This window comes from Bos mutus, chromosome 2, assembly GCF_027580195.1.
Source record: "Bos mutus isolate GX-2022 chromosome 2, NWIPB_WYAK_1.1, whole genome shotgun sequence".
Lineage (NCBI taxonomy): Eukaryota > Metazoa > Chordata > Mammalia > Artiodactyla > Bovidae > Bos > Bos mutus.
Window position 1 is genome coordinate 122,510,246 of NC_091618.1, and position 24,582 is coordinate 122,534,827.

The window sequence follows — 24,582 nt, forward strand, 5'->3', positions numbered from 1 at the left end:
CAACCCACAATACATTAAAAAAAAAAAAAACAAATGTAGCACAAGGAATTATTTGATTTTTCCAGCTGACCCTAAGTAGTTGATTTTTCTGCCCAAAGCCTCCTGAACATATTTAGTTACCTGTAGTTATTTAAGACTTTAAAGCAGAAGATTTTAAGGTTTTATATTTTTATGTTACATGCAATGGTATTTACAATGAACACATTTTTGGTTTGTCTTCATTGATAAAACAGTTTAAACTTTTCGTACTTCAAGTAAAACTTTAACTTACTGTTTTGTATCCATATTTATAATGTGCCCTTTATTGTTTCTGGGTATTGATATACTTTAATAAAAATAATAAATTTACTATTTCTCCCATTAGTATCTTTATTTCTTTGAGGTTATTTGTTTTAAAAGACTTATTTGCCATCAAATTCTGGATTTAAAAAATCTCATTGGCAAGACACTGAGTTAGACATTTTAGAATATAAATTAGTTTAAAGGTCTGTGGAAATTTGATGCTCCAGCCACCTCAAGAAGTGAAAAGCTAAAGTCAGTTCTTGTAATTGGCATTACTGTGGATAAATTGGCAGTGAAAATTCAATAGCATATCTTAGTACTGTAAGTCAAGAGAAGATGCTAAATTACTCTCAGATTAAACTGAGATTTACGTTCTTAGTAAAACCTTCTCTGACCACCTTATTTCAAGTGGCTCGCATCCTTAGCACTTATATCTACCTTTCCCTGTTTTATTTACTGTATATCCCTAATTGTCACCAAAATTGTATGTATTTTTCTTTATTTTGTTGCTTTTCCCATCAAAACCTGGGCTCCCCGTGAGGGCAGAGATTTTTACTATGTTGTTTGTCTGACCAGTGTGTGCCCCGTAACAGGCACTCAAACAGTTCTTGTCAGAAAGAGAGGTGGGGGGAAGGAAGGAAAAGAATTGATGCATGTTGCTGTGCCAGCTTAACAGTGCCCACTGCAGGTCATCATTCATGCCCTGGCAAGTGAACTGCAGTGCACATCTGCAGCCATGTCAGACAGTGCCTGAGAGTGACAGCAGGGAACACTAGTAATGGGTCTGGAACAGGGCCGCATAGGACCCTACACAACAGAACACATGAGTGTCCTTTTTAATTTCTGAATAATGTACTTTCTCTTTTTTGGCCATGCCCACAGCTTACAGGCTCTTAGTTCCCTGATCAGGGATTGAACCCGTGCCCCCTGCAATAGAAGAATGGAGTCCCGACCACTGGACCACCAGGAAATTCCTGCAATAATTTTCTACCAAAGTTATTTAGAAATTAAAAAGTTGATCAAACATTCAGCAAGAGTATCCAGGATATGGTATTTTGCTTTCACTCAAGATATGAAAGAAGAATGGCTTATGTGCCAATTATCCATTTATTGTCTCAGCTCCAACTCCACTCATAATTGTGTCTATAAAAAGGAAGATGGGCAATTTACATACCTTTCTCTTGACAGTGGCTGTGATGTTGAGCTTTGTCAGTAGAAGGTGCTGTGTGTTGGAGAGCCCTTTCATGGGGAAGGGTCATTTCTACTGGGCTTGGTGTGCTTTCAAGGCAGACTGCTGCAGATCAGATAGCCTCCAACGGTGCTCACAGCTTCTCCACCACCTCGTTAGTCCTGGGAGCCAGGCTTCTTCAGCACCCAGTGGTAGCAGCTTTCCTGGGTAATTCCCTGGGGTGGTTTTATAGCAGGGCTTCCCTTGTGGCTCAGCTGGTAAAGAATTTGCCTGTAATGTGGGAGACCTGGGTTCAATCCCTGGGTTGGGAAGATCCCCTGCAGAAGGGAAAGGCTACCCACTCCAGTATTCTGGCCTGGAGAATTCCATGGATTATATAGTCCATGGGGTTGCAAAGGGTCAGACACGACTGAGTGACGTGAAATACCTCCCTGCCGAAAGCTTTGCGTAGCATCCTAGAGGGTGCATTTCCAGAAAGTTCTTCCATATCTCTGCCATTCTGTGAGCCATGGCTTCACTCTGCAACAAGATCCAGATTTCAACCCTGGGAGACTTTTTCCTTAAACAGTTCCCCAGTGGTGGTGACTGTTCTTTATATCCACTCTTCCTATGCTACTGTTTAGAGCACTTTACTTCTTCCTTTCCAACCAATCCCTCATTACTCCAACCCTTTTATAGTTAATAAACTTTTATATTAAACTTTCCCACTCTTATTGTGTGGTTTATCTCCTGATGGACCTAGGCTGTCTAGCCTATAATTTACAGTCAATTATTTTCATAATTGTCCTTGTGGAGTGTTTCTGGTAGCAGGTCAAGCTATGTTACAGCCATGCACCTTATGATAATAAAGGCTCAAATGGCAATTAATGGTGTAGGAATATTTTTTGAGAGAATACTTCTGTGAATATAAACAGTGTTCTGTGTAAGAGTATAAGCACAATGACCTGATTTTGCTAATGCTTCTTGTCTACAGAGTGGTGAATTCTTCAAAGTTAAAAAGAGAGCACATAAATAGTGTAATTTGCTATTGTTCCTATGTTTTCACCCACTCTTCCCATTTGTGTATCATACCAGGAGGAGAGGGAAATTGCTTTCAGTGCTTGAACTGAATTCTCACTGCCCTCTTTGAATAGTCCAGTTGTGCTAATCAATTTGTGAATCCACTTACTAGTAGTTGTAATTACTGCTAATGCAACTTCATGAACTTAGGACGTAAATGAAGAGAGCTAATGTCTCACCACTAGTGATGTGTGTGTGTGTGATGTCTATACACACACACATATATATATTTATTTTTTGTAATAGCAAATGCTTTTGTAAGTGCTCACAAACAAAAAGTTCCCTACATTTTCTCTAGAATTGGCACACAGCTTACTATGTATAAGTTATAGCATTACTATGTATAAGTTTTAGCATTCTCCCTTTCCTCTTAAAAAAAATCTGGTATAATAATTGCCTATCTTCAATTTTATGACACTCTCACAGCATGTCTTAAATATAACTGATCTTGCTTTGAGAATATCACTAGCAGATTTTCCTAGTATTTCTTCAATATAAAAAAATGATTTTTTTTTTTCACATTCAGGGACTCCTCTGCATGTCAAATACTGTGCTAGGTGCTAGGGATATAATGATCAGCAAAACAGTCAAAAATCCTTGCCCCCATCGAGCTTGCATTCAATGTAACACCACTGTATAATAACAGACACATCTACACTCATCACTCAACCTTCTGCTGGTTAGATTTTCTTCTGTTTTGACGTTTCTGAACCATGGAGGTCTTTCTTTACTAAGGAGAGGTGGGCAAATGACCAAGGGCAGAATTTTCTAAGAATCTCCTAACACAACCACTCCTGGTTCTGCTGAAGTAAGTAGTAGCCTTAAGAAGAAACACAAAAACTCCTCCTCACCAACATCTACCTACAATAATAACATTAATTAATAATAATTACCAAAGTTTAAAGAGAATAATTTCCTAGTAATCACCAGAAAAAAATTGACTACAGATATCAATTATATATTCTATTACAGAAAAGAGCCCTAAAATATTTTAAAAACTTTTTTCCCCAATGTGCAGTTTTGATCAAGCTACAGACACATATACACATATTCCTTTATAGGCAGTGAATGTGTTTTATAACTGACTTTCAAAACACCTATAATCTTTTAAAATATTAATCAAGCTGATAACTACGGAAATAAGAGTTGATATTCTTTTACTGTTCTGTCAAGGTATGGAGTCCTTGGATGACCATATCTGTATGGGTAAACTGTTAATTAACCATCCTCACAAGAAAGTTGGAAGAATTAGTAATTTAATGTTTATAAACTTTTTGTTTCTTTGGAAGATATTGCAATTATTATTACAATAGGATTAAGTTGCAGATACTAAAGAAGTTGCAGTAATAGCACCTAGCTTAATACTAAGTATTAAATTTAAATAAAAAATTGAAGTACATTTCCAAATGATGAATAGCCTAGAAATAAAATTTTCTCACTATATAGTCCATATCCTTAGGATAGATTAAGCACTTATTTGTATCTCAAGAGGGTTTTCTTTTTCAGTAAGTACTAATATCTTCTACAATTCTCATTAATTCCAGACAAAAGAAGCATTTGTTAAAACTTTGTTTAAGAAGTACATTTTCTTTTCAGTAGAGTTAAGAAATTGGGAAATCAATAGAATTCAATTCTGTGGTCTTTTCCTATTCAGCGAGAATGAGCAGCTGTGGACCTTGTTCACAAGTGATACAGCAAGCTAGCTAACTGCTGCAGTGGCTCCTTGACATTTCATATTCTTGGTGCTGTTGAGGTTAACTCCACTCAAATCAGTTAACAGTTGGTCTTCCCTGGCAAAACTTTAGAGACTTCCCTGGTGGCTCAGATGGTAAAGCATCTGCCTACAATGCGGGAGACCGGGGTTCAATCCCTGGGTCGGGAAGATCTGGAGAAGGAAACGGCAACCCACTCCAGTATTCTCACCTGGAAAATCCCATGGATGGAGGAACCTCATAGGCTACAGTCCATGGGGGTCACAAAGAGTCGGACACGACTGAGTGACTTCACTTTGCAAAACTTTGGTCTTTTATTGCCTGTTAACTTGATATCGTCTCCCCTAATCAATGGCTCTACAATTGAATTGTATGAAAATGTGTTTTCTAAAACTGTAAAGTGCTATACTACTAGTATTATTGTTTTGTTATTTCGAATTAGGAAACATTTTTTAGTCATTCTGGACATTCTTCAGATGCTGCTGTGCTTTTTCTGTAAAATATTTGTTGGCAGTACAGGATATGTTGATCCTCCTCTGTAACACAGCCTTCCCTGATTCTGTAGCAAAGAGAAAACTAACCCTCTCCTAGCCCATAATTCAGGGCATGTCAGTATTACATGTGTATCTACAAAATTATAGAAATGAAAAAAAGATTAGTGTTTTCCAGGGGTTTAGAAGGTGGTTGCAGCCTAGGGAAGTAGGTGTGGTTATAAAAAGGCAACAGGAAAGGTGCTGGTCAAAATGTAAATATATCAATGTTGAGTATCCTAGTTGTGACATTGTACTATAGTTTGGCAAGATGTTACCACTGAGGGAAACCAGGTAAAGGGTACATAGCATCTCTCTACATTGTTTTTTACTTCCTGTGAATCCACAAACATCTCAAGATAACAAAGTTTAATTTAATAAAACTGTTAACAAAAACCTCCAAGTACCCAACTTCATGAAGCTTACAACTTAGCTGAGGGGAATAGATAATTTTAGAATTATAGAAGTATATATTTCAAATCATAATTTGTCAAGTTAAAAGGGAACGCTCTCCTAAGCGATGTTTGAGATAAGTGCTGAAAGATAAATAGGTGTTGAAGATCTTTCAGAACTGAGAGAACAAGGCATGTAAAGACCCAGGGGTGAGAAAGAGCATGACACATTGAAATGATGGGAAGAAGAATTTTGGTCTTTTAGAGCAGTAGATGGGATGGAAAAAATTTGAGCAGGAGAGCAACTAGCTCAGAATGTTATTTTTAAAAGCTCACTTCAGCTGTGCTGTGGAGTGTGGATTAAGGAGGGTAAGACTAACCAGGAAGCTAAATCTAGGTATCAGATGGTAAAGCTGGGATTTGGTGAAGGCAGCAAAAATGCAAAGAAGTGGATGCACTTGAAAGGTATTTAGGAGCTATTATTCACAGGATAGGATTGGTGTTGAAAGGATTGGTGTTTAAAGACCATGTCAAGATTTCATTCTTTAGCAACTAGATAGCTGGTGGGGCCATTCTCTGAGATAAATAATTAAATTTTACAGAAAAGATAGTAAGTTTGGCTTTTTATATTTTATTTTGAAGTGCCTTTGAGATATTAAAGTGTAGATGTCCTGTGCTGCTGCTAAGTCGCTTCAGTTGTGTCCGACTCTGTGCAACCCCATAGACGGCAGTGCACCAGGCTCCCCCGTCCCTGGGATTCTCCAGGCAAGAACACTGGAGTGGGTTGCCATTTCCTTCTCCAATGCAGGAAATTGAAAAGTGAAAGTGAAGTCGCTCAGTCGTGCCCGACTCTTCGTGACCCCATGGACTGAAGCCCACCAGGCTCCTCTGTCCATGGGATTTTCCAGGCAAGAGTACTGGAGTGGGGTGCCATTGCCTTCTCTGTAGATGTCCTATAGGCAATTGTATATGTAATTTTGGATGTCAGAGAATGATTTGGGTTGGTGATATAAATTGAGAGTCATTAGGACAATGGAGGAGAAGGCAATGGCACCCCACTCCAGTACTCTTGCCTGGAAAATCCCATGGACGGAGGAGCCTGGTTGGCTGCAGTCCATGGGGTCGCTAGGAATCAGACACGACTGAGCGACTTCACTTTCACTTTTCACTTTCATGCATTGGAGAAGGAAATGGCAACCCACTCCAGTGTTCTTGCCTGGAGAATCCCAGGGACGGGGGAGCCTGGTGGGCTGCCGTCTATGGGGTCACACAGAGTCGGACACGACTGAAGTGACTTAGCAGCAGCAGCAGCAGCAGCAGGACAATGGATGTGAATACTAATACAGAGAAAGAATTTAGAGTAAGACTAGACCATAAGATTGAGCCTTGGGAACATTTCTGGGGTAGATAGGGAAGGATAAGCTAAGAAAAGAGACTTAGCCACATGGTCAGAGATGTAGGAGAGAAAGCAAGAGAGTCAAAGAAATTAGGGAGAATTTCAAAGAATGTTTACTGTGAACTAATGCTGCTAAAAGTTATATGAGATATAAAATAACAATGTCTTGGATTTAGCCTTATGGAGGTCTTTGGTGATGTTGGCAAGAGTTGTTTGGTAAATTAATGGGGGAAGAAGCCAAATAAGCTTATTAAAAGCTATGTAGTAGGCTGAGTGACATAGAAGAGCATTAGGATACATTTCAGTTATTGAATATATATTATATATTGAATATTAAATGATATTATATATCACTGAATGAATAAGTCAATACATTGTAGCTACTATAATTTCCACTATTCAGATTAAAAAATTAAGTCCTAGAGTTGTTAATGTCATATAACTATTAAGTATTTTTATTAAGTCAAGATTTGCACCTCTCCTCAACAAAATGCTACTTCTCTAAATGAAGACATTATCAAGTAGGAAAAGAGTAATTTTGTCATTGATTTTTCACTCATTTATTCACATAAACTGGGAGAGAATGTATGATCTTTGAACACTCTAGTACTGTGCTTGTGCTTAGTCGCTCAGTTGTGTCCAACTCTTTGCAACCCCGTGGACTGTAGCCCACCAGGCTTCATCTGTCCATGGGGATTCTCCAGGCCAGAACACTGGAGTGGGTAGCTTTTCCCTTCTCCAGTGGATATTCCCAACCCAGGAATTGAACTGGGGTCTCCTGCATTGCAGGCGGATTCTTTACCGTCTGAGCCACCAAGGAAGCCCAAGAATACTGGAGTGGGTAGCCTATCCCTTCTCCTTATTGCTTTAAAAAAACAATTTAACTTGGGAAAATGTCAAAATACACACAATTAGAGAATACTATAATCAATTGGCCATCAACAATTATCAACTCATGGCTTTTCTTGTTTAAAGGATTTGCTCAACTATCGTCTTCCTCCACTGCTTCTGCCCTTACTTATTACAGAGGATTATTTCAAGGAAACTCCCAGACAAAGCTTCTAAAGTAAATCCTATTTTTTTCAGTATTGTCCATTTTTCCTGCTAAAACTTCCATGGGGCTTTATAAAAATAATGTATAACACCTGAAAATTATGTTTTTTAGAATAGTTTTACATTCATAGCAAAACTGAACAATAGGTATGGAGATGTCCCACATACCTTCTGCCCTCACATATGTTTAGCCTCCTCTTTTATCAACATCTCCCACCAGAGTGTACATTTGTTGTAAGTGGTGAAACTACATTGAAACATCATTCAGTTCGGTTCAATTCAGTTCAGTCGCTCAGTCGTGTCCCACTCTTTGCGACCCCATGAATCGCAGCACACCAGGCCTCCCTGTCCATCACCAACTCCCGGAGTTCACTGAGACTCAAGTCCCTTGAGCCAGTGATGCCAGCCAGCCATCTCATCCTCTGTCATCCCCTTCTCCTCCTGCCCCCAATCCCTCCCAGCATCAGTCTTTTCCAATGAGTCAACTCTTCGCATGAGGTGGCCAAAGTACTGGAGTTTCAGCTTTAGCATCATTCCTTCCAAAGAAATCCCAGGGCTGATCTCCTTCAGAATGGACTGGTTGGATCTCCTTGCAGTCCAAGGGACTCTCAAGAGTCTTCTCCAACACCACAGTTCAAAAGCATCAATTCTTCGGCGCTCAGCTTTCTTCACAGTCCAACTTTCACATTCATACATGACCACTGGAAAAACCATAGTTATCACCCCCTCGAATCCATAGTTTACATTACTTTGGATTCACACTTGGTGTTCTACATTCTTTGGGTTTGACAAACTTAAAATAACATGTATCCACCATGATAATATCATACAAAATAGTCTCACTGCCCTGAAAATCCTGTGTTCTGCCTATTCACCACTCTCTCCTATAGGTATATGTAAGTTTTGATGTTGTCTTTTTACTTCCAACAGGTGTTAGTGAGTGAGTGAGTGAAAGTCTCTTAGTGGTGTCCAACTCTTTGTGACCACATGAACTATACAGTCCGTGGAATTTTCCAGGCCAGAACACTGGAGTGGGTAGCTTTTTCCATCTCCAGGGGATCTTCCCAACCCAGGGATCAAATCTAGGTTTCCCACATTGCAGGTGGATTCTTTACCAGCTGAGCCATGAGGGAAACCCCTACAGGTGTTAAGAACTATCTAATCGGTTAAAAGACAAGTGAGTCAGCTAAGCTGATACCTCTTTTGATGTTTGGCTACCCTCTTTCTGCCAGTTGTTTACTATAATGAAATCAGAAAACACTGGTAAGTTTCCAAATATAATCTTGATTTTAATTTGTAAAGATGTAGCTTTGGCCTTTACTGTTTATAGTGATCAGACAATGCAAATAACAACTAATTGATTTGCATTTTTTTTTTCTGGACAAAATCCCTATGTCTTAAACACCACAAAGCTCTTTTGGAGATCGCTTGTCCCTGGGCCCTATGAAATCATGGTCTCTCCAAATGCTTTATGTGACATCACAATCTACGTCATGGCCTGTCCATGCTACACCAGCTGCCAGAAGCTCAGATGATGGGAACATGAGTGCGACAATGTTGCCTCTCTTGGCTCTCTTTTCAAAGGTGACAAACTCTATTCTTTCCCTAAATTCTTACCAAAGGTGGATATCATTTTTCTTTGCTTCAGTGTCAAAATTCTTTGCTTTTATTTTTAAAGTAGACTAAGAGTGGAATTTAATAATTTAGGTTTATATACAAACATTGCATATTAATGACATTTATAAATAGGTCGATGAATATTAAGTGTGTATGATAGACACACGGTAGTTTGGCTGCAAATACATCAAATATATTGAAAATTAATACATTTTGAGACTTCATGTCTCAAATACATTTCTGACTTTTTAAAAATTTGTGTTTAGAAGAAAGCTGAAATGTATATGGCTGGAAACTAATCTTCAGATTGGACTCTCTGTAGCCGTAGGGATTTCACCCAAGTGCTTCAGGGGTTATTTGAAGGTGATAATTGACAGCTGAGGGGGCAAGAATCCTGAGTTAGTGGGACTTGCACTTTTCCTGTTTTTTTTTCTTCCCCTCAACCAGAGTGGGTCTGTTGTAGGTATTAAGTATCTGCCCAAAACCTTGTTAAATGAAAGAGTATTCCATATAAATCTGAAAATCAATGATCTACAAAAATAACACTTGGGTGGAATCATATGTCACTGGAAGGCAGCATTCAGAGAACCACAAATCCAGAATAGAAATAGGGAACAGGTGTTCCACTTTGACATTTTATTTACCGTGTTCAGAAAAGAAAGTAGGAAAGCAAGTATTGCAATTAAGATAATAATATCCATGTACAGAAGACTATGATGAACATGCAGTATTTCTAAAGATTGTAGTTTAACAAGAAACATAAAAAGTAAAATTGTGCTATACAATGGTATTCATTCAAGATAACCCATTTTATCTCATTTTATAGAAATTTCATTTTACCAAAAAAGGATAAACAGAACTACAAATAGGTCTTCAATTTATAATATGTATAGTGAGCACTTCTGGAAGAATTAGTGTAAAATTATTATTTTAAACATTTTAAAACATGAAAATTGCATCAAATAAGTTGTATCAGATAATTACACTTATTTATATAGTTTGTCATTAAAATTTGTTCATTCATTTACTTTTTCAACATAGTTTTATTGGAAAGTGATAGAAAAACAGAATAGAAAATATTACGATCCTGTCCTCAAGAAAATTCATCTAGTAGGGCTGAAAAGAAAACTTAAAAAACAAAAACAAGTATCTTGTAGCAAATGAGTTGCAGAAATGATGTGTTACACATTTTGAGATGAAACGATTAGCTGGCAGGGCTGGAGCAAGTTTCATGGTGGAAGAGAGCTGCCACTTACAATAACAGGAATTTGTAAATGGCGGTGGAAAGCAAAGAGATGCTGAACAGGGGTACTGCTGTGAGCAAGGAGTATAATGTGAAGATCTTTCACAAAATGTTGAAACACTTGCAAAGGGGAATAATGGGAGAATTGATTGGAGCAGAAAGCTAGGGTGAGAGAGTGAACAGACTGTTTTAAAACTGAGGTTCTCAACCACGCCTGGTGAAGGTAGGGTGACAATATATATTCCTTTTGAATCAGCAAAAGAGATGCTCCTACTGTCCTGTCTCAGTTTGTTTGGGCTGTTTGCTTCCCTGGTGGCTCGATGGTAAAGAATCTGCCTTCAATGCAGGAGGCGTGGGTTTGATCTCTGGGCTGGGAAGTTCCCCTGGAGAAGGGAATGGCTACCCACTCCAGTATTCTTGTCTGAAAAATTCCAAGGACAGAGGAGCCTGGCAGGCTACAGTCCACGGGGTTTCAAAGAGTCGGACATGACTGAAGTGACTCAGCACACACACAGTAGAATACCATAGACTCAGGGGAACATATAAACAAAAGAAATTTATTTCTTCAAAGTTCTGGAGGCTGGGAAGTCCAAAATCAAGATATGGCAGATTTGGTGTCAAGTGGGAGCCTGCTTCCTGGCTTACAGACAGCATCTTATTGCTCTATGCTCACATGACCAAAGGGATTGGGGAGCTCTCTGGATGGTTTCTTGTGTAAGAGCTCTAATCTCATTCATGAGGACTTAACCCTCATGACCTAACCACTTCCTAAAGTTCCCAGCTCCCAAATAACATCATACTGGGTGTTAGGATTTCCAACAAATAACTATGGGAACACAAATATTCAATCTATAGCAATTTCCACCCCCCAAAGGATTCTGATTTTCCTCTTGTTGCCTGGGTGAGAATGTATACAGTGTAATGGGAGACACTATTGGTTGGCATGTGCTGCACACGTGAAGCTTGTGAAGTTGAAGAAAAGGAGGCTACTGTAGGGAGTGGGAAGTTGGTGAGAGTTTTGGACAGCTGACTAGTGTGTACAAGGATGGGAGCATTGGATGGTGGTGTTTGGTGGGAGAGATTGAAGGCATGGCGTTCTTAAGAGTTGACTGCAATTGTCTAGGCATTGAGGAGAGAGAAAGAATAGGACTTGGTATCTGAATGTTTGATGGAAGGGAAAATGGAAACCAGAAAAAGCAAAACGGACGAGGCACTGTACTAAGCATATTGTTATTGTTAAGTCACTAAGTCGTGTTCGAATTTTTTGCACTCCCATGGACTGTAGCCTGCCAGGCTCCTCTGTCCATGGGATTTCCCAGGCAAGAATACTGGAGTGGGTTGCCATTTCCTTCTCCAGGAGATCTTCCTGACCCACGGATTAAACCCAACTCTCTTATGTCTCTTGCCTTGGCAGGCAGATTCTTTACCATTGAGCCAACAGGGAAGCCCGTACTAAGCATAACCACCTTTCAAAGTAGGTATTGTTTCTATTTTACAATCTAAAGAGATTTAATACAAATCGAAGTAATACAGGATTTAAGTGTATCAGTTGGACTTCGAATAAATGTCTGTATCATTTTAGACTCTAACATATTGTGATTTTGAATTTCTAAGAGGTCAATAGAAAAAGGAACAACTGGAATGGGGCTGCTTTTAGGGTAAGATGAGTTTATTTTTGAGGCTTGGTGTGCTGGTAGATTGTTCATCAAGCATCTGGGAAAGTATCAGTTGGCTTTAGAGAGAGCTGGGGTTTATAATATTGGATTTTTTTTTTTTTGCATAGACATGACAATTCACAAGGACTCCCAGAGAGAACATAAAGAATTTAAGAAGAGAGGGGACAAAGTCTTGACTATTAATAATATGTCCAGGTTAGAATAAAGTAGGATCAGGTATAGAAAAACCAGACAAAGATTAGAAAGTTATGGGATAAAATAGGAAGTGTAGCCTCACCAAAAACATGGACAACACTGTCTAGATAAAAAGATGGTCAAAGCTGTTGACTACTGCAGACGTCAAGAAGACAGGCTTAGTCTGCCCACAAGGAGAAAAATAGCTGGGGATCAGTAGTTTCATAAGATTTACATAGTAGCTAGTATGTAATGAATTAAACAACAAATGGTGAAGTTAGGGAAATAGATCATCTATGAAAATCTGTAGGCTCTAATTTTGAGATCTTGAGAAAAGGAGAGAAATGTGAGAGAAATTAGTGCATGGTAGCTAGGAGAAAGAGAAAAGACATAGGAAAGTTTCTGTGAGAGGGACAAGTAGGCATCTTTATAACTTGATAAGGAAAGAGACAGTTAAAGGGTAGAAGATTGAAAAGCAACTGAAGGAAAATGGGTTTCTTAAAGGAAAGAAAGTGTTTTAATTTGAAGAATACTAAAAATAGTAAATAATGCCTATAATCTACTACTAAAAGTTATATAAGGTAAAATAAGGGCCCTTCTTAAATCCCCTGATTTACAAACCCCTCTCCCATTCTACCTTCCCTGTTAATACTTTTGAAGGAATGTTTTCTAGATTTTTCCTTCATTTAAATAAGCGTCTCTGTCTCTGTCTCTCTGCATCTGTTCTCAGATGTATACTTTTTGTTAAGTTAAAATGAAATGATGCTATATAATGTTTTCAAATTGCTTTTTTCACATCAACCATGGAGATTTTTCTAGATCAATACATACAGTCACATATCCAATCCATTTTATTCTTTTTAACAGGTGCATAATGTTCTTTTATTTGGCTAGATCATAATTTATATTGAAATCCCTTCGTTGATGAACTTTTCTTGGTACCTTATTTCTAGAAAGGGAATTGCTGGGTGTGATGGCCTGAATAGAACCTCCAAAGATATTCACATTTTAATCTCTGGAATCTATGAATGTTACTTTATAGACATGATTATTAACTTAATCACCACAACTGGTTACCACCGTGGGAAGATTATCTTGGATTGTCTGAGTAGCCCTAAATGTGATTACAAAGGTCCTTATAAAATGGACGCAGAGGGGGATTTTACTAAATAAGAAAAAGACCATGTGATGACAGAAGCAGAGAAGTAGTGTCAGAGGTAGAAGATGCTATGCCTCTGGCTTTGAAGCAGGAGGACAGGGCCAAAAGCTAAGTGCATAATATATGGTTAGCCCTTAGAAGTTAGAAAAGCAAGGAAACAGATTCTCCCTTGGAGCCTCTTGAAGAAACCAGTCTTGTTGACACTTTGGTTTTAGTCCTATAACAATCATTTTGGATCTCTGGCCACTAGAACTATAAAATATAAATTTGTGTTGGTTTAAGCCATGAAGTTTGTAGTAATTCAGTATGACTGCATCTGAACATGATTACATCTGCAAAGACCCTATTTCCAAATAAGGTCACATTCATATGTATTGGAGGTTAGGATCTTAACATTTATTTTGGGGGAGAGAGTTCAACCCATACATAACATCTGTTAAGAAAAAGTCACTTCATCTGTAAGTGGTTTTAAGCTTTGATTTCTGGAAACTTGTCATTTGATGCTGGAATTGTTATTGCTGCTGCTGCTGCTGCTAAATCGCTTCAGTCATGTCCGACTCTGTGCGACCCCAGAGAAGGCAGCCCACCAGGCTCCCCCATCCCTGGGATTCTCCAGGCAAGAACACTGGGGTGGGTTGCCATTTCCTTCTCCAATGCGTGAAAGTGAAATGTGAAAGTGAAGTCGCTCAGTCGTGTCCGACTCCTAGCGACCCCATCGACTGCAGCGTACCAGGCTCCTCCGTCCATGGGATTTTCCAGGCAAGAGTACTGGAGTGGGGTGCCATTGCCTTCTCCGGGAATTGTTATTACCTCACCCAAATTAGAAAAATCCTGGCTGGATTTGGGATTTCAGGAAAACCCCAGAGGAAATAGGGAGGATGGTGACTATTTGCAGGATAGTGAGTTTGGTATGGATCAGAGAGCATCTCAGAATATACACATGTAGCATATGACTTTAATAAAATTAGTAAGTGAGCAAAACTAAAAAACACAGTTTTTTCCTTTTATTTCCTTTTATTAAAAATATTTTTATTTTATACTATAGTTGATTAACAATGTGTGTTAATTTCAGATGTACAGCCAACTGATTCAGTTATACATGTACATATATGAATTCCTTTTCAAATTCTTTCCTCATTTCAGTTATTACAGTGTTGAGCAGAATTCCCTGTGTTATACAGTAGGTCCTTGTTGGGTATCTGTTTTAAAACTAGCAGTGTGATGTGTCAGTCCTAAATTCCCAATTTATCGCTCCTCCCTATCCTCTCCCCTTGTTAATCATAAGTTCTCTATTTTTGTTTTGTAAATGAGTTCATTTGTATCATTTTTTTTATTCTGCATATAAGCTATATCATATTTGTCTTTCTTAGTCTGATTTACTTCACTCACTATGATAATCTCCAGGTCCATTCATGTTGCTGCAAATGGCTAAACAACTTATTTTCACACACACATATTGATAAATACAAGGTGTTTGTGTGCGCGCTCTTCAAATAATATCTAAAGAAAAGCAGCAGCCACTCTAGTGTTGCCTGGAGAATCCCAGGGAAGGGGGAGCCTGGTGGGCTGCCGTCTACGGGGTCGCACAGAGTCAGACACGACTGAAGCGATTTAGCAGCAGCAGCAAACTCTCGCTAACTATGGAAGCGTTACAGTAACTTGTGTTACTATACGACTCAAGCACCAACAAATCAGGAGGCTCACAGTTGAGCAAGGAAGTCCCGAAATCACAACTTCCACGTTGTTTCATCACTTTACCAGAAAAATTCTTCCCGCTCAAGTAGTCCGAGAAGACTGCTGCCCTATGCCAAAATGGCAGCGCCGGCGCCACAACAGATACAGCGCATGTCTGGAAGTTACGCAATCCCATAAGGTAGCGCGGCCCCACCCGTGGGGAGAGTTTCCGCCATTTTTGAAAATCAGGAAGGTCCGGGGGTGAATACCGCTGCTGCTGTGATGGCAGCCTTTGCCGTGGAACCCCAGGCGCCCACGTTGGGTGAGTAAAAAACTGCTTTTCCTCGCTGGCACTGCGATGCACACTGTAAGCTTGGAAGCGGGCACGCTGAGAGACAGTAATCGTAGGGTCTCGTCTGCTAATTTCAAGCCTCAAAGAGCTAGCCCTTTGGCTCGCCCCCAGGTTCCAAGTCCGCCCTCTTCTCTAGGCGTCGCCACCCTGTAGCTACCAAGGGGGCTCCGGGACGCTGCGGGCTCCGAGGAAGTCGAAGAAACGGCGGTCTTGTGGTGGTGACTAAGCCGCTTGGTATACTTCCCACAAGCCAGATCCAGACCTGTCCATACCTGAGACTTCGCCGGCACGGCAGACGCTATGCTGGGTTCCCGGATCCTGTGAAGCGTTGGTGGGAAGGTCGTCACCTGTGAACACGTGGGTGGGCGGTGCCCTGGAGCGTGGTCACCTTTCACGGCTGCTCGGTCACCTGGGCTTCTCGTTACTGCTTGATTCCAACTCCTCCCGGGATTCGCAAAAGGAATGTGTTGTTAATGGAAACTTGAGTTGTTCGATATTTAATTAACCAGGTGATGGCAACCATTCAGATATTCCCTTAATAGGAAGCCATGAGTTCGCTTCATTTTCTTTATCTTGGGAAAATGACTCTATTGTAGAGGATCTTTTCCTCTACACGTAATGATTCCAACCAGTCCATTCTAAAGATCAGTCCTGGGTGTTCTTTGGAAGGAATGATGCTAAAGCTGAAACTCCAGTGCTTTGGCCACCTCATGCGAAGAGTTGACTCATTGGAAAAGACTGATGCTGGGAGGGATTGGGGGCAGGAGGAAAAGGGGACGACAGAGGATGAGATGGCAGGATGGCATCATCGACTTGATGGACGTGGGTTTGGGTGAACTCCAGGAGTTGGTGATGGACAGGGAGGCCTGGCGTGCTGCAATTCATGGGGTCGCAAAGAGTCGGACACGACTGAGCAACTGAACTGAACTGAATGATTTTAAAAAATCATTTCCGTTATATAATGGGGGCATTAAAAAAAATCTTGCGTGTCAACCTTGGATGTCGATTATTGTGTGTATGTGTCGGTTGAGTTGTGGGTTTTGTGAGAACCGTGGAATAGCTTAAAACAGAAAATAAACCATCTACTATAATAGAGATGTATTTGAAAATCGCTAAGAGTCGCTAAGAGTCGGACACGACTGTGCGACTTCCCTTTCACTTTTCACTTTCATGCATTGGAGAAGGAAATGGCAACCCACTCCAGTGTTCTTGCCTGGAGAATCCCAGGGATGGGGGAGCCTGGTAGGAGGCTGTCTATGGGGTTGCACAGAGTCGGACACGACTGAAGTGACTTAGCAGCAGCACCTAATGGAACACTAAAACTATGGTTACTTCGACAAACAATGCTAGCTGAGTAAGACACACCACTTAACATTTTAGGAGTAGAGACTCGGAAATTTAAGACTTGAGGATCCAACAATATAACTCTTAAGGAAAATTAGTCTGAGGGCTCGGTGGTTAGTGACAGTTTAGTTAAGAGTCCTTTGGCTCTCCTCACTTTGGTTATTTCTATTGTATCACAGTATGTATTTAGATGTGTCAAAAGTTTTTGGACTTAATTTTTAGTATACTTGCTGCTGCTGTTGTTTAGTCGCTAAGTCATGTCTGACTCTTTTTCGACCCCATGAAAGGTTCTTCTATCCATGGGATTTCCCAGGCAAGAATCCTGGAGTGGGTCGCCATTTCCTCCAGGGAATTTTCCCGAGCCAGGGATCCATCCTGTGTTTCCTGCCTTGGCAGGCGATTCTTTACCACTTCGCCACTTAGGAAGCCCATATATGTTTTTTTTTTTTTTTTTCTTTTGGGGCTGGGAGATGGTACCTAAAACTTTGTACTTTGAGTTTATAAATACATGTTCGTAATAGCTTTTGTTTAGACTTTTGATTTGATTTTAGTATTATGTTCTTTGGAAATATGTAGTAGTACCATGGTAACATAGTAACTAGCACTTTGAAGTAATTACAGTGTAATATAGCTCTTCACACCTATTTCAGTATTTGCTTTCTTTTCCTTTTTCATGTGCTTGCATTGTTACTATCAAGGTCTGCTATGAGAAATAAGAGGAAGAGTAATTAATTGACAGCATTTGGATAGTACTAAGCACAATTTTGAGGCAGTTAAAATTACAGTGTAGTTAATAAAGGCTGTATAAAATATCAAGTGTTTGAACTTTCTGAGTTCCATAAATCACAAATCAGCTTTGTCAGTTAATTGAAAAATTAAATTTTCATAAGCAGAAATTGCAAATTCTACATGTACACAGTAGGTTTTGGCTTTTAAGGTACTATTAGAATAATAATTGTAATAACTAATATTTGTGAGTACTGATTGTATATTAGGCACTTGAGTTAAGTGCTTTATTTGCTGGCTTTCTAATCAAAGCTGGGTGCTGTGATTATGTCCATCTTTCTGAAAAACTTGAAACCAGGTCTCTTGACTCCAGAGCTCCTGTTCTCCTTACTGTGCTATTTTGTTTTGAAATTAGAGGAAGTTATAGCTTCCTTATTTTCATAGTTGGAATAATAATATTACCTAGCCTATAAATTGTGAAAAATAATTTTGAATGGATCATCATGAAGTATCAGTTCTCCTCTTAATTGGTTTTCTGTTAGGGAGACTTATTGATTATTCCTAACTTTATTTTTTGTGTGTGTGTGTGTGCTTATTCCTAACTTTAAAATGAATGGTTTTAAAAAATTACCCAAAGCATATTTCTTAGTTGGTATGCTGTCATCACTGTTATTTCATACGTGCTTTAATGTGTGCGTAATTACATTTTTATTACAGAAATGACCATGGTTTTTGTGTATGGGGAAAGAAAAATGGGACATATAGCTAAATCTGTTGTGTCTAATTTGCTTAGACTTTATGTTGGTAGTGCATCCTGTCCTTGTTTTTGGTTGTTACATAGTAGAAACTGCCAGAAATGGAAAGAAGTTGTTCTGTATGTAGTAGGGATTTTTTTTTTTTTTTAGTCAATAAGCAAAAATTTAAAAATAAATGTTGATTCTTAAATCTATGAAATAATGTAAACATCTGTCAAATATTATTTTGTTAATGCAAAATATTTTCATATTTTTCTGGAAAAATTTTATGATTTTTAAAATAATTTAACTGTGGTTTTGTAATATTTAACAATTTTTATTAAATTCTCAAAATTGTGTATACTGGTCCTTGTATCTTTTTGTTACCTATTATTACATTGAAGTCCTTTCTCTGTATTTTATTTTCTGATTCATTTAGGATCTGAACCAATGATGCTGGGTTCACCCACGTCTCCAAAGCCAGGGGTTAATGCCCAATTCTTACCTGGATTTTTAATGGGGGATTTGCCAGCTCCAGTGACTCCACAGCCTCGATCAATTAGTGGCCCTTCCATAGGAGTAATGGAAATGAGATCACCTTTACTTGCAGGTAGGTAAATGTTTGGGCTTCCCTGGTGGCTCAGCCATAAAGAAACTGCCTGCCAATGCAGGAGATGCGGGTTGGATCCCTGGGTGGGGAAGATCCCTTGGAGAAGGAAGTGGCAACCCACTCCAGTATTCTTGCCTCGGAAATCCCATGGACAGAGGAGTCTGGCAGCCTGCAGTCCATGGGGTCTCAAAAGAGTTGGACATGACTTAGTAACTAGACGACAACAAAGGTAAATTGCTTAGTGTAGTTTTAAGTACTATCAGTACATGTACCAGAATTTTAAAAAGAGGAGTGAGGCAGCTTTCACCTTCGTCACCTAAAATTATTGAAACAGGTGTAAGCAATATAATTTACTTTAATTCTAAGAATCCCTAAAAATATGCATACTGCATTTTATTCAATCTAGCATTGATTGTAACACCATTAAGCACCACTAGGAAAGAGAAGCACTAAATATGATACACCATTTGCCATTTTTGTTAATTATTCCTATTTCGGAGATGTTAAAGTGTGTTTGGGTGGGGGAGGGGAATATGGTCATTCAGCTTCAGCTGGATTCAATTTAAAAAATTTGTCTTAATATAATAACAGCAAATATTCAGTCAAAAGAAATATAATTTGTAAATTTGTAGATATGAATTTGACTTCTAGTGTTAGTGAGTTAAGATTCTTACTCACTGTGTTTAGTGAAAGGACTTACTCCACAAACTATGCTCTGCAGTTGCCAGCACAAAATATTGTCGTGTAAACAAAACATCTAATACAGGACTCTTTTAGCAAACAAATATTTTAAAAGATAATTTGGAAATTTTGACCATGAATAGTGAGAGCTACAGAAATGGTTGAATTCCAAATGTGAGCTAATAAGTGTTTTAATAGATGTTTAAATGGAAATTCTTTTTTTAATTGTCCTTAAGGTATTATTGGGCTTCCCAGGTGGCGCTAGTGGTAAAGAACCCACCTGCCAGTGCAGGAGATGTAAGAGACTTGGGTTTGATCCCTGGGTAGGGAAGATCCACTGGAGGCGGGCATGGCCAACCCACTCCAGTATTCTTGCCTGTAGGATCCCATGGACAGAGGAGCCTGGTGGGCTACAGTCCATAGGGTGGCAAAGAGTCAGACACTACTGAAGCAACTTAGCGTGCATGCATGTGAGGTGTTATTTGTGTTAAAGTGGTTTATAATTTTTTTTTTTAAAGATCAGGGAGAATTATCATAAGTTATAACTGAAGCGATTCAGTTAGAAACATTATCTTGGACAGATTATTTATTTTTACATATTTCAAGTGTGTTATTTTATTGTTGTAGCTACCATATATTAAGTATTTATGAGCCAGGGAGTATCCTAAGCATTTTATATGTTATCTTATTCTTTTATCAGTCTTAAAGAGTAGTTGGTACTGTCTCTGTTTCTTAAAGGAGTAAACTGATGCTAAATGCGGTATAGAGCTTGCTGGAGCTCGCTGGTTAGTGACCACAGGCGGTTAAAGGTTGGGCCAGTCTCGTTCTATAGCCTGTGCTCTGGTGTGCATGGCTTTTGCTGCACCGTCTTGACTCAGACATTAGTCTTACAGAAGATGTGGGCTGCTCTACTACTTGACACTGATGATTCTCTGACCTAAGAAGGCCTCTTTGTAGCCCCCAGAGTTGATCCTTTTCCTGTATGTTTATTATGTACTTTAATAAATTTTTACTGTGAGAAACATGGGAATTTGACAGTCAAATTCCACATTAAAATATTATATTTTTTCAGGTATATACAAATTAGAGCTGTTTGGTATTCTACTTTCAAGTGAGAAATAGGATTAAATTTGATATTGAATTGTTAAGCATTTTGTAGAGAAAACAAAAGTTGTACGCATTCACTAAAAACTAACATTTCTATATAGTCCTTGTTCTGGAACCTTTTGTTCAAAGGGCAGTCTATGGATCACCAATATTGGCATCACTGGCAGCTTGTTAGAAATTCATAATCTCAGGCTCCATCCCACACGGTCTGAGACAGAACCCGAATTTTAACAAGATGCCCAAGTGACTCTGTGTATTAAGGTTTGAGAAACATTGGGAGATAGGAGTTTAAGCCTTATTTTAAAAATACTAAAGGATCTTACCAGATAGATGGAAGATTTCTTTGTTTTCTCACCTGACTATGCTGTTTGTACATTGTTAGGTGGATCACCACCACAGCCAGTTGTACCAGCTCATAAAGATAAAAGTGGAGCTCCGCCAGTTAGAAGTATATATGATGACATTTCCAGCCCAGGACTTGGATCAACACCTTTAACATCAAGAAGACAGGTGATACACATATCCTCATTTATGGCCATGCATACTCATTTCATGTTTTCATGTGGTTATACAGTGAGGGTCAGTAATTTGAAATGTTTCCCTGAAGTCTGTTTTAGTATAACTCTGTTGCATAGGAATAAGCATTAGGGACAGTTACCATAGAGTCTACAATCACTGGTAGTTTTTGTTGTGGTTGTCAGTGGTTGTTTAAAAGTTCAATATACATAGTTTTGTGACAGAACAAATGAAGATCCAGGGTTTTATCCAGATCTCAGGTACCTTGTGATGATTTGAGGTCATTATTTTTAGGGATGGTTTATTAGTATAAGACTGATGCTCTTTGGAAGGAAAATTATGACCAACCTAGATAGCATATTCAAAAGCAGAGACATTACTTTGCCAACAAAGGTCCTTCTAGTCAAGGCTATGGTTTTTCCAGTGGTCATGTATGGATGTGAGAGTTGGACTGTGAAGAAAGCTGAGTGCCAAAGAATTGATGCTTTTGAAGTATGGTGTTGGAGAAGACTCTTGAGAGTCCTTTGGACTGCAGGGAGATCCAACCAGTCCATCCTAAAGGAGATTAGTCCTAGGTGTTCTTTGGAAGGAATAATGCTAAAGCTGAAACTCCAGTACTTTGGCCACCTCATGTGAAGAATTGACTCATTGGAAAAGACTCTGATGCTGGGAGGGATTGGGGGCAGGAGGAGAAGGGCACGACAGAGGATGAGATGGCTGGATGGCATCACTGACTCGATGGACGTGAGTCTGAGTGAACTCCGGGAGTTGGTCATGGGCAGGGAGGCCTGGCGTGCTGCAATTCATGGGGTCGCAGAGAGTCGGCCACGACTGAGTGACTGAACTGAACTGAATACTCTTTTAGAGCTGTTCACTGTTTACTTATTTTACTAAAAATGCTTCCTTCTGCATGTTTATGAGTGATGGCCTAGTCTGTTCCTGTAGGTGTTCTGATGGTGATGTTAAATCTTGGCTGGTGTGGATGTAGGTGTTCTGCCAGTGTCACTTTCAGTTATGGATTGCAAGGTAGAGATTCTCTGTTTTGATGGGACTGATAGCACAAAAAAGTGTCTAATACTTATGAAATGCCTGTAGTGTACATGCCCTGATCTCATGTATTATTTCATTTAATCCTCACAATGACCCTGGGATGAATGACTCTTAGGAGCTTTATCTCATCATTGAGGAAACTAGGACACCAAAAGCCCAAGGCAGCCAGTCTGGTTGAGCCAGATTTTAAACCCAGGGAATATTGACTTTAGTGCCAGTGTTGACAAGAACGATGCTGTGCTAATACTACTATGATTAGTCTTGGTTGTCAGTTGAAAGGTAGTATTGATTTTTCTTTTAAGTAGCAAGTTTAGGACCTTTTATAGTCAAAAGTTTTCTCTCCTATTACTGTTATGCTTAGTAGGATACAGAAACAAAATGTTTCAGCTGAACTGGTAAGTTCATTGTATAAAGATACTTCTGCTGTTTGATTTGGAGGAATATTAAAGGCTTTTCTTTAAATCAAATATAGTATATTTATTGGCAAGTTTAAGAAAAGTAGAAAAATCTTTCAGTAAATTTTGATTATAGGCTTGATACACCTGGCCTACTGGGCCTATTTGTAAAGCAAAGCAAAGTTAATTCATTGTGTTAAACAGAATACTTTCTCTTACCAACACTTGTACACCTGCCCTCCTGTCCAGTGTAGTAGCTACTGGCCAAGTGTGGCTGTCGACGCTTGAAATGTGGCTAGTCCTATAATTAACTGAGATGTTGTTTTGTGGAAAGTTTTAAATCCTTCATTTTAGGTTAGAAGGATTGGTTAAGAAAAGAAGCCATTCATTACACACACAATAAACAGTTTCAATTCTTAATAAAGGCTTATTTGATTAATTTCAATATACTGCCACTAAGAGAAAAGAAATAGAAACAATAGAGAAAAGTAACTGCATACATATCACCAAATTGGGCCGAAACCCACATCCAGACTTGAATAGTGTTGGGAAGTCCAGAGGAACAGCAGTCTGGAGTCCCTTTTAGGCAAAAGAGTCCTGGGCGGTGTGTCCATTCCACGGGTGAGGTTTTTGGGGACTCCCGCTTATAGTTCCAAGCTGCAAAACAACACCATCATCCATTTGTGTGCAAAAATGCAGCTCTGGTTTTTAAGTTTTACATTGCTGTTTCTTTTACCTTATGAGTCATAAGACTTCTTAGACTTTGGGAGGCTGGCTAGGCCTCCAGGGGCTCAAGAAATTACAAATGCCACTCCCTTTCTTATCTAAAGTGCCACTTGATTTGCTGGTAACAGTTGGTGTGCTTGCTGGCAAGCACATAGCTTGGCATGGTCAGAAGTCAGTCAGAGGCCTGCTCTCCAGCTTCTGAAGCCTGAACAAGACTCCCTCCATTTTATTTATAATTTCCCTAACAGATATACATGCCTACTCTAAAACAGTTACTTGGTGTGGTTTGTGTTATGTTTGGACAGTATTGTGATAAACTTAACTAAGTCCAGAATATTCTGTTGTATTTTTCTAAAGGTTGATAGATAAATCTGATGTTTAATTTGGTATGAGGACCTCTGGCTTATAAGTTTATGCCACCTTTCATTACTCCTCTGATAATACCTGGAAAGAAAGGGAGTTTATAGTTACTGCTATGTTCAAAATGTTTAAAAATCTTGTGAGCCATAATTTGTAGAGAAAGCTTTTGACTTGAAAGTTGCTAAGAATATTATTAAAGTCCAAATGAGTTTAACCCCCGGAGACTTTGGTCAGCCTCTCTCTACTCATAAGTTCTCATTAAGAATTGAACAATGAATTTTTATCTCCTTTTAATAATCTCTTGACATTTGGTCTGGTTGCTGGGTAATAACCAGATTTTAGATTTTCTTACTTTAATCAGAATCTATTAAAAAAATTTCTCTGTTTACTTCTAGAGAAAGAGCCTTTCTCATTCTTGATTAGCTATTATTGTTTTCTATTTTGTTTATAGAAAGATTTTTCAACTACTTGAATCTTTAATTTTCTCAGATTTAAAGGAACTAGTTTTTGTTACTTTTTACTAGTAGAGGCAGAGATATGCTGTTTACTGTGTAGACTGATTTGAATCTATACTATTTCATGGTTTGTAAATGTCAATTTAGGAATACAGTTTTGCCAACTTCTGTTTTTCAGTTTGAACTTTGATGATTTGAAGAATCACCATTATATCTGTTATTTCAAATACTGTATTTTAGATACTAAAAACAAATAGCAGTGTTACTGTTAATAAAAATAGTGTCTTTTTACCTAGTTCAGCTTTTCTTATTTTAAACATTATAATATGCCAACGAGTCTGCCTTTTTAGATTAGTAGTGTTCAACTTAA

At 38.9% G+C, this 24,582-nt stretch overlaps 1 protein-coding gene across 1 annotated transcript in view; it reads left to right on the forward strand.

Moving 5' to 3' along the window:
• The first annotated feature begins 15,347 nt into the window (after nt 1–15,347).
• NUP35 (nucleoporin 35) overlaps nt 15,348–24,582 on the forward strand; it is a 40,480-nt gene continuing 31,245 nt past the window's right edge. Inside the window, exons 1-3 of the mRNA XM_005895418.2 lie at nt 15,348–15,478; nt 18,752–18,922; nt 21,093–21,220. Of these exons, the coding sequence (XP_005895480.1) occupies nt 15,439–15,478; nt 18,752–18,922; nt 21,093–21,220 (339 nt within the window). The 5' untranslated portion in view covers nt 15,348–15,438. The remainder of the gene's footprint in view (nt 15,479–18,751; nt 18,923–21,092; nt 21,221–24,582) is intronic.